The sequence below is a fragment of the Pelodiscus sinensis genome, chromosome 6, assembly GCF_049634645.1.
Source record: "Pelodiscus sinensis isolate JC-2024 chromosome 6, ASM4963464v1, whole genome shotgun sequence".
Taxonomy (NCBI): domain Eukaryota; kingdom Metazoa; phylum Chordata; order Testudines; family Trionychidae; genus Pelodiscus; species Pelodiscus sinensis.
The window spans coordinates 66,953,996-66,969,252 of NC_134716.1; the positions used below are offsets into that span (position 1 = coordinate 66,953,996).

General features: G+C 41.4%; 1 protein-coding gene across 14 annotated transcripts in view; it reads right to left on the reverse strand.

Moving 5' to 3' along the window:
• Window positions 1-266: 266 nt before the first annotated feature.
• The window catches only part of PPIP5K2 (diphosphoinositol pentakisphosphate kinase 2), an 87,182-nt gene continuing 72,191 nt past the window's right edge, over window positions 267-15,257 (reverse strand). For all 14 annotated transcript variants that reach the window (XM_075932058.1, XM_075932056.1, XM_025181268.2 and 11 more), the window contains 2 exons: window positions 9,908-10,036; window positions 267-5,696 (listed from right to left, as the gene is read on the reverse strand). In XM_075932058.1, the coding sequence (XP_075788173.1) occupies window positions 5,629-5,696; window positions 9,908-10,036 (197 nt within the window). In that variant the 3' untranslated portion in view covers window positions 267-5,628. The remainder of the gene's footprint in view (window positions 5,697-9,907; window positions 10,037-15,257) is intronic.

Consider the following 15,257-nt stretch of genomic DNA (forward strand, 5'->3'; position numbering starts at 1 on the left):
TATTTAATTTTATTTCAAATGCAACAAATACCTGCCTTATAGAGTAGCTCTTAGGCTTTCAGTCTAAACCTCTTCTCTTTAAACATGACTCATGTTTAAAAATTAATTTCTGAGCTGTACTTTAACTCTCAAAGTTTAAATTGTTTAGATTTTGGTTCAGGCTTATGTATTGTTTAAAATATATCACTAGTCCATGGGCCTACAAATACTATGAATCAAAAAAACATATGGATGATATCTAGTTACCATGACCGTCAACACAGAGGTGCTTAGCAGTGAAGGTTTAATGATTAGACATTTGACAGTTTTACAGTGATCTGACAAAGTGAGAACACATTACAAAAAAGCTTAAAAGATTAGAGATTGCAAAGTGCAGAACCTAAAAGAAAGGTGTGAGGTGGTCTACACACTTCACCCTCATACAATGCAATCAGTGTGAACACATGCTACTTTTTTTTTTTTTTAATAAGACCTATGTTCTTTCACAGAATGAAGCAGGGACACATGCAGTTAAGGTAATGTAGTTAGAAGCTGTAGCTGAGATTTTTGGCTGGCATCTTGCTAGACTCATAAGGGGATGGACTATAAATGCATTGCACTCCACTAGGCTGCAGGACCATTATATTTCAGAATAAGATAGTATCCATGTTCAACACCAACTCAGCGTGGTGCCCTAGAATATGCCTTTTTAAAATAATTCACTTTTTTATTTTAATAAATTTAATAAATCACTAAATTGAACCTCTTTTTAGACTTCAGCTATCCAAAAAGATGTATCCAGGACATCACCCTTTCATTCTATTATTTGCAATATTTCAGAACAGCAGAGGACTCTTTTTTGGAAAGGCAGAAAAGTTAATCAAGGAACTACTACAGGTTGGACCTCGCTGGTCCAGCACCCTCAGGACCTGACTGGACTCGAACGAGAGGATTTGCCGAACCAGGGAAAGTTCTTCCCTTCATGGCTGTGCTGCCACCAGTCTAGGGCTCCAGCCTGCCCCAGCTGCTGCCTCAGCCCCCCAGGCGCTCTGGCCCCGGCAGTAGCAGGCTGGAGCACCACGGCCAGAGCTGTGCAGATGGGGCAAAGCTCCACTGCCACCTGACTCTGCGGCTGGGGCCAGAGCTGTGTGGCTGGGGCAGAGAGATGGGGCTGGAGGCTTGTGGCCCAGGCCAGAGCTCTGTGGCTGCTGCTGGAGATCCCCAGCCACTCAAGCCAGAACTCAGCCAGAGCTCCCTGGCTGCCACTGGGGCCGGAGCTCCTGATTGGGGCTGAAGGCTGCAAGTAGGCTAGAGCTTCCCAGCCATTGGGGCCAGGAAGCTCTGCTGGGACCAAAACTCCCTGCCATGCCACCATGCTTCTCCCTCCCACCCCCCCCCCCCCCACTAATGGGCCTTCTGGCTGAGTTGCCTGTGCCTCTCATGGCACTCCTGCCCCACCACCAGACCTCCCTCTTCCTGGGCTCTGAGTTCCAGTTAAGGGAGGTGCAAGTTGTATTCAGGAACATCTACTGAAGTTAAGCTTTGTCCTTAAAAGGAGCTTAGTTATGGGTACATCTTATGAAGCTGTACATATGTAAATAAAACAAACTCTAGGATAAATGGAAACAGCTAGAGAAGAAACTAAACCTTCTCCTCTTCCTCTTTTTGAATTTACCAACTAAACCAGTCATCCAAAAGCAGGGTCTTCCAGGAAACAGAACAAAACAAATCCCTGGCCACAATCTCCTTCAAAAGTCAGTTCAAGTACCAGTCAATATATTCCTTCTTAAAAAAAGAGTTACTTATAGGTCAGTTTAAGTTCTCTCCAATTACCAGCTCTTGATATGGGAGCATAACCCAAGGACTATCCAGGAGGCATTTTCTAAGGGTTAAAATGGAATATAATCTCAAGATTGGAACACTAGTGAATGAGAGAACCCAGAACTTAATCCCGTCCATCCTGGCTTTCAACACCTTCCCTGCGCTGAAATTGCTCTTATGGATGTCTCCAGCAACCTCCTCTTAGTCAAATGTCAGCCCTATCTTATCCTATACCTCTGCTGCTTTTGATTAATCACTCCCCACTTGTCTTCCTGCCCTCTGGCAATTGTGTGTCTTCAGGGGGTCCCTATCATCCACCCCCTCTCATTTCTCATGAAGTCCCAATGAGCTCTAGCATAGGTGGCCTCTCTGTGTTCCTCTTTTTAAAGATGGATCACATTGATAAATTCAGAGGCAATATTGGATTTACCTCTTAAGAGTTGTTGCTTGGTGATGATGGTCCATTTTGCTGAGTCCCAGGAGCTGAAAGGACTGATCTACTGTTGCATGTGTCTTGGAGTTGTTATGGTATGCTATGGAAGGGATATGAAGGCCCCAAAAAAGCAGTCCAGTAATCATCATCCCACTGGTCTGGGAGCAGGCACATTGGAGCTCCCCATCTGTGGCTCCTGAGAGATTTCATTACAGCTGAAGCACATCTTTGTGCTTTTGGCTTCCTCTAGCTATTGTATTCCATCAAATTGGAGCAAGAAACAGACACAAGGAATAGTAATTTTCTTTGATTCTTTTGGTCATACTCCACATCAAACCGTGCTTCTAGTTTTATGGAAGAGATGAAAACCCCCAGTCACTGATTAAAGATAGTAACAGTGCGTGACTGGGGTTTCTAAAACTGATTTTGAAACGTTCTTTACTTGTGGAAGGACCAGAGCTGCCGTACAGTTGAAGACTGAATGTACTATGTTACAAATCTGGATTTTCAGTTTCTCTCTATCTTGAAACAACAAAGCAATCCACCTCTAAGTTTCACATACAACATCTCATGCCAGGATACCATGAGTCTGGAGTATATATATATATGTACATTTTAGTAAAGGTAGCCATCAAATGTTCTGTAACTGACCCTACAATTTACTTAAAAACATGTGTGTGTCACGTACACCAGGCAAAAGCTATCTAAGTATTTTAAAATTTCACAAGTAGACTGTTTGAGTGTTTGGATAAATTTTGCTTATTTTAACTCTCGTTTCCTTCTTTTGGACTAAAGAAAATTGTACACATGTGTTTCTCTGGAAGTTTTCTTACTTTTGATTTGGCTATATCTTGTCTTAATTGCTTTTCCTTTCCATATCTGAGCAACTGTAGTCTGTGATCCTTTAGTCTGTTACATAAAGATGGGTCTGCTGTGCCCAATTGTATCTCAAAGGACCTCTGCATAGGTGCAGTAGTGCACTCAAATGCAATGAATTGCAGACTGGGATGGGGGGGAGGGGGAGGAGAGAAGGAGGGGGAATAAGTGTTTTCCCTGTGCCTGTTTCAGAGGACTGCTTTTAATGAGGATATATATACCTGACTGCATCCAAATCTTCCTCAAATTCCTATTTCTAAACATATTTTATTTCAGCTTTTTGCACTGGGATAAAAGCAGAAAAGCAGGTAAATATACTGAAAGTCAGGGTACGTCTAGACTACAGGCTTTTGTCGACAGATACTGTCGACAAAACTTCTGTCAACAAAGAGCATCTAGACTACATTGAGTTCTGTCGACAAAGCAAGCTGCTTCGTCGACATGGTAGTGTGGACGCAAAGGACAGTTTACATGCAATAACACCTTCTGTCGACAGAAACTCTGTCGACAGAAGGCGTTATGCCTCGTAAAATGAGGTTTACCAGCGTCGACAAAACTGCTGAGTTCTGTCGACGTTATGTCGACAGAACTCAGCGGTAGTGTGGACGCAGGTATAGTTTTGTCGACAAAAGTGGACTTTTGTCGACAAAACCCTGTAGTCTAGACACACCCCCAGATACTATCTATTCATGGAAAAAGCAGAATAGACATTAAATTAGCCATTGACTTTGTTTTTATTTAGGAGCTAATCAAAATTGTTATATCAGAGCTTTGGTTGACTGGAATGATATGGGTTATTTTTTTAAAGTCAACATGATATGTACATTCAAATGTGTGCAAGACAAACAATGTCCATACTACATGGTAACATTATAGAAAAAGAAATGTTTGAAATCTACAGCTATGAACCCTTTCTGTTTTTGGTATCATTTATTTAGTCAGCACTTAGGCTACTTTATAGAAAGCCATTTCACATGTGACCTATTTAAAAATTTGTACAGGCTTAGTGGCAAGATCATAGTGTAAGTGTAGTTACACTAAGAATTGCTTACTGTCAGGGCGCCCCTTATCCCTCCTGCCCCGGGGCCGACCTGTTTTGGCCGTCCCGACCCGATATTTTATGCTATCAAAAATAGCATAAAATATTTTTGATGCTAAATCTCTTGTAATTTAAACTGGAAATATGTCTAACCCGCAGTTTATAAAGTAATTATTAATAACCAGCCATGTGAATTTAAGTGAGCAATTATATTTTGAACATACTATAATTCTAAATGCCACAGATGAAAGAACAAAACTGCTGAACCTGGATGATTATTCTACAAAATCTAACCACTTAAAAGCATAATCTGAGTTGCTAAAGCTTCTCATAACTGTAATAAAGTCTTCGTTTTAATGAGAGCTGTTGATCACAGCTGCAACTAGAATGACAATGGTGTGAACACTGCAGAAAATGCTGAAGCCCAAGTATTCAGATAAACTTTGCAATCATTCTGGTAACATTACAATTTTTCTTTAATATGAAAGGGTGGTAGGATGCACCACCTACAGATGGGATAATTAGTTTCTAGGGTAATTTATTACCAGACCAACTGTAATTAATTCTTAAAATCCCTGTTTTTTATTGTGGTCTTTTGTAAACAACTTGTTTTTTAAAACAAACCTATGTAGCAAATAAAGGCATCTTTTCAGTAAACAAAAGAATTTCACAGAATACGAAAATATATAAACAAATCTTTTCTGTAGGAGGATATACAGACATACCATATATAACTATGGCTATTAAACAAAATTAAATGTATATTAAAATGTTAGGGGTCTGATGTAAAACAAAAAAAACCAAGGAGATTCAAAGTGAAAATGCACCATCCTTAATTCACTCTATTGTGCTTAGTTACTACAGCATGTATGATATTAAAAATTCAAATGCAAACAGCACTTTTTAACTCAAAGAGCCAAGTGATTTCTTTGGAAATGTATTCAATTAAAAATGCTCCTAGCTAAGATGAGGTGTGGCAAATTTTAGCCCCCGGGAAAAAAAAACCAGTCAAATTATAAACTCCTTAAAATAGGAGTTTATAATGACAACTACAATGTTGCTATGAGTACCACTATAATACATACCATGGGATTGGGGTGGGTTTTTTGTTGTTGTTTTTTGCGTAGTATACATATATAGTAAACAGACATTGAAAATCCTGGTATGCAGCTTTTTCACTAAAGTTGTGCAATTCCTTAAACTGCTGAGTAAGCCTCTGTCTTAAATATTTTAGAAAAGGAGAAGAAACCTTTCTGCAGAATATATACAAAGTGTGCACTAGTTAAGAGTACTGAAATTTATATACAGGTAAGTGCACCAAGATAGAGACAGACATGAATATCTTTGGAGAGTTGAATCAACACTTAGTTTGCTTTTCTACAATTATAAATGCATACTGAAGATTGTTTTTAACGAAGATGCTTCAAATTTTGTCTGAAGATGCTTCATTTCCCCTCAGTAAGGGTTTCATCACCAAATTTTACATCAAGCTAAATTCTTTAGGAGATGGTGTACCATCAGGCATGTCACAGGATGGCCCACTCATAGCTGCAGATAAACAAACAAAACACACATTGATAAGAAAGGTCGATATTAAAATTTATATCAATTTTCCTGTAAACTGAAATGAAGTTACCCATCATAATCACTATGCAAAAACACTATGTTACTGAGATGTTTAAAATTAGACCTACTTTGACATCGTTACAATGTGCTGAGCAATTCACTCTTGAAATTCAATAGTCTGCCACAGATGGCAAAAATAAACCTACCAACAGCAACTGTTGGCAGAAACCGCCAATATCTGCTCATGTAGAAGTCAGACAGACAGAACAGGGAACACATTTTAGAAAATACAATGATCTGAACTGGCTTGACAGACACAGAAAACAATTTTTATCTGTCTAATTAAGAGGTAAGGAAGTTGGTAGGAAAAAATATTTTCAAACTTCTCAGAGCTGTAGTACAAATAAAGGAAAGTTTTTACAAATTGTTCTTGACAGTGTTTTTAAACAGATTTACGTATACACTTAAGCCAAACAACTAAAAAAGTGTGTTGCAGTAAATTTCTAGTATAAACTGAAGAGATCAGGCAGTTTCAGTTTGGTACTTTTAGCTGGGACGGAGCACAAATCAGGTGATTGGTGGATCCTTCCAAAATGCTGAGAGACAGAGACAGAGACAGAGACAGAGACAGAGACAGAGACAGAGAGGGGAGAAGCAGGAAGATCAGGGCTCTGGTGCATGAGAGGCACAGTAGGGGGGAGGACAACAGTCAGAGGGTGGGCCGCAGATGGAGCCTCACTGGACTGCAGGTTACCCACCACAGCTCTAACGCTATTAATGCATCTACATTTTAGCTCTTTAAGAATGTAGAGGGAAACAACGAATTCGATCAATATCAAATGGTAAAGCCTTCCCAAGTCTAACCCATCAAAAATAAAATCTAAACTTATGGAACTATTAGGAATAGTGGAACACTACTCAATCCTTCACCTGTATGGGTGGAATGATCCTTTTCTCTCTCCTTATTCATTTAATACATGGTAGCTCATAGACTTTAAGGTCAGAAGGGACCATTATGATCCTCTAGTCTGACCCCCTACACAATGCAGGCCACAGAATCTCACCCACCCACTCCTGGAATAATCCTCTCACCTATATCTCAGATACTGAAGTCCTCAAACGGTGGGTTAAAGACCACAAGATGTAGACAATCCTCCAGTAAGTGACCCGTGCCCCATGCTACAGAGGAAGGCGAAAAACCTCCAGGCCCTCTGCCAATCTACCCTGGAGGAAAATTCCTTCCTGACCCCAAATATGGCGATCAGCTGAACCCTGAGCATGTGGGCAAGACTCACCAACCAGACACCCAAAAAAAAGTTCTCTATAGTAACTCCTATCATCTCACCATTGGCCTATTTACCACTGATAGTGAAAGGTCAATTAATTGCCAAGATCATGTTATCTCATCAAACCATCCCCTTCATAAACCCATCTAGCTTAATCTTGAAGCCAGATAGGTCTTTTGCCCCCACTACTTCCCTTGGAAGGCTGTTCCAGAACTTCACTCCTCTAATGGTTAGAAACCTTAGTCTAATCTCAAGTCTAAACTTCCTGATAGCCAGCTTATATCCATTTGTTCTTGTGTCCACACTGGTATTGAGCTTAAATAATTCCTCTCACCCTCTGGCATTTATCCCTCTAATATATTTAAAGAGAGCAATCATATCTCCCCTCAGCCTTCTTTTGGTTAAGGTAAACAAGCCAAGCTCCTTGAGTCTCCTTTCATAAGACAGGTTTTCCATTCCTCGGATCATCCTAGTGGCCCTTCTTTGTACCTGTTCCAGTTTGAATTCATCCGTCTTAAACATGGGAGACCAGAACTGCACACAGTATTCCAAATGAGGTCTCACCAATGCCTTATATAATGGCACTAACACCTCCTTATCTCTACCGGAAATTCCTTGCATAATGCATCTCAAAACCGTATTAGCCTTTTTCACGGCCATGTCACATTGGCAGCTCATAGTCATCCTGTGATCAACCAGGACTCCGAGGTCTTTCTCCTCTTCCGTTACTTCCAACTGATGTGTCCCCAGCTTATAACTAAAATTCTTGTTATTAATCCCTAAATGCATAAACCTTACACTTTTCACTATTAAATTTCAGCCTATTACTATTACTATTACTCCAATTTACAAGACCATCCACATCTTCCTGTATGATATCCCGATCCTTTTCTGAATTGGAAATACCTCCCAACTTTGTGTCATCCACAAACTTTATTAGTACTCTCCCACTTTTGGTGCTGAGGTCAGTAATAAAAAGATTAAATAAAATTGGTCCCAAAACTGATCCCTGAGGAACTCCGCTAGTAACCTCCCTCCAGCTTAACAGTTCACCTTTCAGTATGACCCGCTGTAGTCTCCCCTTTAACCAGTTCCTTATCCACCTCTCAATTTTCATATTGATCCCCATCTTTTCCAATTTAACCAATAATTCCCCATGTGGTACTGTATCAAATGCCTTACTGAAATTGAGGTAGATTAGATTGACTGCATTACCTTTATCTAAAAAATCTGTTACTTTCTCAAAGAAGGAGATCAGGTTGGCTTGGCACGATCTACCTTTTGTAAAACCATGTTGTAATTTGTCCCAATTGCCATTAACCTCAATGTCCCCAACTACTTTTTCCTTCAGAATTTTTTCCAAGACCTTGCATACTACAGATGTCAAATTAACAAGCCTGTAGTTACCCAGGTCACTTTTTTCCCCTTTCTTAAAAATCGGAACTATATTAGCAATTCTCCAGTCAAATGGTACAACCCCGGAGTTTAGAGATTCATTAAAAAATTTTGCGAATGGACTTGCAATTTCATGTGCCAGTTCCTTTAATATTCTTGGATGAAGATTATCTGGGCTCCCCGATTTACTCCCATTAAGCTGTTCGAGTTTGGCTTCTATCTCGGATTTGGTAATATCTACCTCCATATCCTTATTCCCATTTGTTATGCTGCCATTATCCCATAGCTTTTCATTAGCCTCATTAAAGACTGAAGCAAAGTATTTGTTTAAGTATTGGGCCATGCCTAGATTATCTTTAACCTCCACTCCATCCTCAGTGATTAGCGGTCCCACTTCTTTTTTTGTTTTCTTCCTATTTATATGGCTATAAAACCTTTTACTATTGGTTTTAATTCCCTTTGTAAGTTTGATTATACTTTTGTATTAGGACCATCATGGAGACACGCTAGATTTCTACAGACACATAGAACATTTGCACTGCCTTCATCATCAAAACATGTGTGCTGCCTGTATTAACAAAAAAAATCCCCAAACAAACAAAAAACCCCAAACCACTGTTCAACTGCCATGAGTCTAAGGAATCTGGAAGTGCAGTCCTAACTGTGGATTGTACTCCATTAACCTGGGGGCAGTCAATCTGAAAGTCTGTTTAACCACTAGAGCAGTGGTTTTCAAACAATGGGTTGTGACCCTGTACTGGGTCGTGGAATGTCAAGCACTGGGTCTCATCGCTTCAGGGCGATCAGCTTCCTGCCTGTCCTGGCACTGTAGACTGAGCTTCACCCCTGAAGCTGCCAACAGTAGGTCCGCCTCCTAAGTGAGGGCATTGGGCATAAGAGTGCACAGGGCTCCGTGCACTGCTCGTGCCCTGAACACCAACTCTGCAGTCCCACTGGCAAGGACCTGTTGATGGCTTCTTCTGGGACACAGCATGGCCTGCAGTAACAGGACAGGCAGGAAGTCTGCCTTAGCATCCCTGCTGCACCACTTATTGGGATCTGCTCAAGGTTAGCCCCTCCGTTCTGCAGCTCTGACCCAGCCCCAAAGCTGAAGCTATCATCCTCAGCCCCACCCTAGAGTCTACACTTTAGTCAAATTATATTGGGTCATAGGCATCAATAATTTTCTTCAACTGGGTCATGAGAAAAAAAAAGTTTGAAAACCAGTGCACTAGAACACACTACATCTACAGTCTAGGGAGACTTCAGCCATCACTACGGTAGTGTTATTTTTAAAGTATCTGTGCTGTGCTATAATGAATCTATTTTATGGCTGAGTGATTCCAAGTACAAGGATAGGGGAGCTATTTCATAACATTCTTGAAGAAATGATTCCACTGATAGATAACACACTATCCCAATGTGTAATAAATCTTTGCATCTTGAATACTTATTGGATATATTTAAGCAAAAATAATTAGTGTTTCTGCCTCTGTGACAGATGCTACTTACAGAAGTCTGGTTTCTCTATTGCTAGCCTCTCAGGCAAGGATGCAAGTGGTGTTGGTTGGATTTTTGCAGGGGTGTATGTGTTTAAAGAGTTTTTTCTTCCAGATGATGAACTTATATATGCTGAAGAAGCTGAAAAGGAAAAAAGGTATTTTTTTACTATAATTAACAAAATATTTGCATATCACCAAAATGACAAAAAAAAGTCAAATTCCAAACTTATGGAATCTGGAATCCAGCCTAGATTTTGGGTCTTTGGTCTTTATCATGGCTTCTTGGTGCGCACAAAGAGAGGAAAATCTGCCTGATCCATCTTCAAAAAGCAACACAAGAGTTTCACATTGCCGGGAATAATAAGGTTCGTGAATAATGATTGTTGCTTTCCCAGAAGTGCGCTTGACTTTTGACAGGGCATGGAATGCTGCAAGGACTGGCATTTTGTTTGCTGTACCTAGTCTGAGATATCTAATTAATGAGCCTCTAACACAGTGGTTTCCAACCTTTTTAAACACTCCCAGATCAGCTTTTTTAATTTAAGTGCAACCCGCAATCTACCTCAAGCTCAAATAACCTGCCCGCCTCCTTCGTGCCTCTTCAAGGCCCTGCCTCTGGGCACTCTGTCGTCTCTCCCGTTGCCATTCTCCTTCCCTTACACCAGGCAGGAGCAGAAGTTTGGGGCATAGGATCTGGTCTTCGGTTAAGTGATCTGGAGTGTGAGAGGGGCTCTGAGCTGAGCCTGGGGCAAAGAGTTGAAGTGCAGGAGGGGGCTCAGGGTACAGGCTCTGTAAGAGACTTTGGGTACATGGGGCTCAGGGCTGGGGCAGTGGCTTGGAGTGTCAGAGCAGGTTCATGACTGGGGCAAGGTTTCGGAACTGGCTCCAGGTGGGCACTGCTTACCGCTGTGGCTCCTGGGTGGTGGTGCAGTGGGGCTAAGACAGGCTCACCCCTGCCCTGGCCCTGCAGCATGCCAAAAAGCAGCCAAAGAACTTCCTCCATCCCAAGCCCTGTTGTGCCCCATCTCCATTCTGTGGAGACAGAATACAGGGTGGGAGGGGAGTACCCTGACATAAGCGCCCTGTACAACGCCTTCCTCCCCTGCTCTGCACAGCAAGCAGGAGGCTGGGGGTGGGAGAAGGCAGCTCCTCTAAGGCAAAGGGTAGGAGGTGTGCCACAGTGAGTGGAAAGGCAGCTGAAATGTTGTGCTTGGTAGCCCCTTGGCCAGACCTGTCAGGATCACTTTTCAGAGGCTCCAAGATCTACCAGTAGATCCCGATCCCAACCTATTGCTTGGTGACCACTGCTCTAACAGCTTGAAGAACTCGTATGATAAGGACAAATAAAGTGCGCACACAAATAAATTCTCCCCCAGAGGGGGATAGGATGGGGCAAAATGCTTCTTTTCACTAGTAAGAGCCTTCATTTTCCATGCTGTCAGTAACAAGAGTACTTCTTCAAAGTACCAAAACTTGTTACCAATAAAAACCAACTCCACACCAATAAGGGAGCTCTTCCCCATAGCAGTTAAAGATTCCCTCTTCCTTTCAACTGCCAAACACTTCCTACAAAAACAGAGCAATCTCTTAACCTTAACCTTTTAGGCTGTCTGCACTTCTTACTTTTCTATTGAAACCTGAAAATTAAGATACCATTTTAAAGAGACACTAACAACTTAAAATCTACCTCCACCCGCACCCTCAAAGCTCGCCTGTTGGTGATCTTCTCTGCAGATTTCTGTTATTTTACTACCATTTTTCTATTTCAAAAAATGCTTCTCTAGATGTTCATGTACAAAAGATCCATGAAACAAGATGGGCAATTGACTACACTGGGTAAAAAATGAAAAAAGTTACATTAAAGTAAGAATACTAGAAAGAGGAAAGCATCTATAATCTTGCTATTCTTCAATATGGTATAACAAGTATAATTTTCCCCACATGACGTATACATTCTTTATATGCCCCCTCAAAAGTTTGCATTTCCCCTCATGTAAAAAGTACAAAAATCACAGTGAAAAACCACACACACCTGCAAGTCCGGCATTGCAGAAAACTGTTTCAAAAGAAGTAGCAACAGAGACACAGTAGAAGGCATGATTGAAGAGATATAGCTATATTAACTATATTATAGATATAGTTAATGATAATATCATTTAACTCACAGACATTTACCTTCCCTCCCCCCCCCCCAATCCCCTTTCTGTTCTGAAATTTGATTTGTCCTTTTCATGTGTGTTCATTTTTTAAATTGTATCCTTTGGTATATATGGTTGAGACAATTTTCTTCCACTATTTGATCTGAGGAAGTGGGTCTGGCCCACGAAAGCTCATCACCTAATAAACCTTCTTGTTAGTCTTTAAAGTGCTACATAGTCCTGTTTTTTGTTTCAGCTACACCAGACTAACACGGCTACATTTCTATCACTACAGCTATATTAGTATGTTTCAGCAAAAACGAGGAAGCCAGTGGCACTTTAAAGACTAACAGATTTATTAGGGTATCAGCTCACAAAAGTTTATGTTCTAGTACCCTTATATATCTATTAGTCTTTAAAGTGCCACCGGACTCCTTGTTGTTTTTAGTAGAAACTATCATCCCCAGCACATGCACATCAAGGAGATGCAAATTTGAGTTCCATTCAGGACCATTTAAACATTTAACTTGTAGCACAGAGAATCTTTCCTAGAGAAAGCATTAAATGAAATGATATTGTGCATGTGGAACATTCATATTCAATAATTTAAAACAGGGGTTCCCAAACTTTTTGACACAGGGACCAGTAAATCCACTCACAAGCTTTTGGAGGACCGATAACATTCATTTGCATATTTACATATTCAATAAGCAAATGATGAATATTCAAATAGGTTGTTTCTGGTCCCAAAGCTCCCAGTGTCAGCGTTAGCAAAGCTTTTGATACAGTCACCCACTGCTTCCCGGCAGCCAGTTCCTCCCCTGCTCCTTCCAGCCTGCCCTGCTCTGATGCCCTTCCAGCAGCCATGCTGAGGCCTGATATTTTTTTCCCCACGGCCCGCTACCGGGCCATGGCCCATAGTTTGGGAAACGCTGATTTAAAAGATACAGAAAATGCAGATATCATGGTTCCAGAAGTAACATTAGCTCAGCCAGGTTGAACATGTCACATTTTCTATTCCTATATTTTTGGTTAATTGTGTTGTTTAACATCTGTTTGCTATAATACACACAACACAAAACATACAAAAATGTGCCACACATTTGAGTTTGGTTTAGTTAACATGAAAACTAACATATCCTGTAACAAATTATAATTATAATTAAAAGGGAAATTTAGTGTAAGCTACATAAAGTACTGCATATTGGATACTAGTAAAACTGATTTTCCCCCTGTATTCAAGTTACAAAATATGGGTGGAGAAGAGGATCTCACTAAAATGAGAGAATAGTTAAATTGGTTCAAATATGATAATGTTCCCAAGGCTGCTATATTCCAGAGAAACCAAGGGAAAAGATATTTCAAATCACATTAAGAGTTAGAACGTAAGAACAGATATACTGGGTCAGACCAAAGGTCCATCTAGCCCAGTATCCAGTCTGCTGACAGTGGCCAATGCCAGATGCCCTTGAGGGAGTGACCACAGCAGGTAATCATCGCACGATCCCTCTCCTGTCATCCATTTCCAGACAGATGTTAGAGACACAATTCCTACCCATTCTGGCTAATAGTCATTGATGGACCTAACCTCCATGACTCCACCTAGCTCTTTTTTTAACCCTGTTAAGTTCTAGTCTTCACAACATCCTCTGGCAAGGAGTTCCATATGTTGATTGTGTGCTGAGTGAAGAAAAGCTTCCTTTTTTTGGTTTTAAACCTGCTACTTATTAATTTCATTTGGTGACCCTAGTTCTTATATTATGGGAACAAGTAAATAAGTTTTCCTTATTTACTTTTTCCACACCAGTCATGATTTTATAGACCTTAAAGTTGATTAACATTTTTGGTAATTATAAATTTATAGAAATGTAGGACTGGAAGGGACCTCAGTAGGTCATCCAGTCCAGTCCTCTGTGCTAAGGAAGGATTAAGTATTATCTAGCCTATCTCTGACAGATCTGTGTCTAACCTGTTCTTCAATCCCTACCTCCCCAAAAATGACAGAGATTCTACACCCACTCCCTCCCAGGTAGTTTGTTCCAGTGTTTAACTACCCTTCCAATTAAGATTATCCTAACATCTAATCTAATTTTCCCGCTAAATTTCTTGTCCTGTCCTCAGTGAATAAGGAGAGCAATTTATCACCACCCTCTTTATAACAATATTTTATGTATCTGAATACTTATCCTCCATCAATTTCCTCTTTTCCCAACTAAATATACTTTTCCCCCTCAATATTTCCTCTTAGGTCATGGTTTCTAGACCTTTAATAATTTTTGTTGCTCTCCTCTGGATTTTCTCCAATTTGACCACATCTTTCCATGAGTATAGTGCCCAGAACTGGACACACTACTCTAGTGAAGGATGAGTGGAAGATTTACTTCTCATATCTTGCTTACAACACTCCTGCTAATACATCCCAGAATTATGTTCACTTTAACAGCAATATTACATTATTGACTCATATTTAATTTGTGATATGCTATAACCCCAAGATCCTTTCTGCTGAATTCCTTTCTAGGTAGCCACTTCTCATTTGATGTGTAGTGTTTGAGTATTCCTTCCTAAATGTAGTACAAGTTGGACCTCCCTGGTCTGGTACTCTCAGGACCTGACCAGTTCTGGATGAGGGATTTTGCAAGACCAAGGAAAGTCATTTCTGAGGCCCCCTGCCACCGGCTCCCCCAGTCATGGCCTCACTGCCAGCCTCCAAGACAGCTTCCCCCTGCCACCAAACCCTCTGCGCACAGGGCTCCTTGCCCTAACCATGGCAGCCCTGCTGCTGCATGCATAGTCCTGCTGCTGGGCTCCTAGCCCTGGGGTGCAGACTTGCTGGGCAGCCACACCAGGTGGCAGTGGGGCTGTCGGGCTTTTGGATGCACCAGCAGGCAGCCCCACTCCTGGGTTCATGGCCCTGCTGCCAGGCAGCCTCATGGTCGGGCTGCCAGCCCCATGGGGCAGCCCCAGTGCTTCCTAGTTCTGCCTGGCAGCTGCACTGCTGGGTGGAAGCAGGTTGCCAGGCTCCTGGTTGTGCTGCCAGGAGGCCCTTCTGCCAGGATTCCAGCCCCACCGCTGGGCAACCCCACCGAGTGCCCCCTTCACTGGTGCCATTGGGCAGCAGCCCTGCTGCTGGGCTCCTGGTTTCACTGCAGGGTTACCAGCCCTCCATGAGACTGTCTGGTCCTGGAACATCCATGGTCCTTCTGAACCAGGAATGTTGCC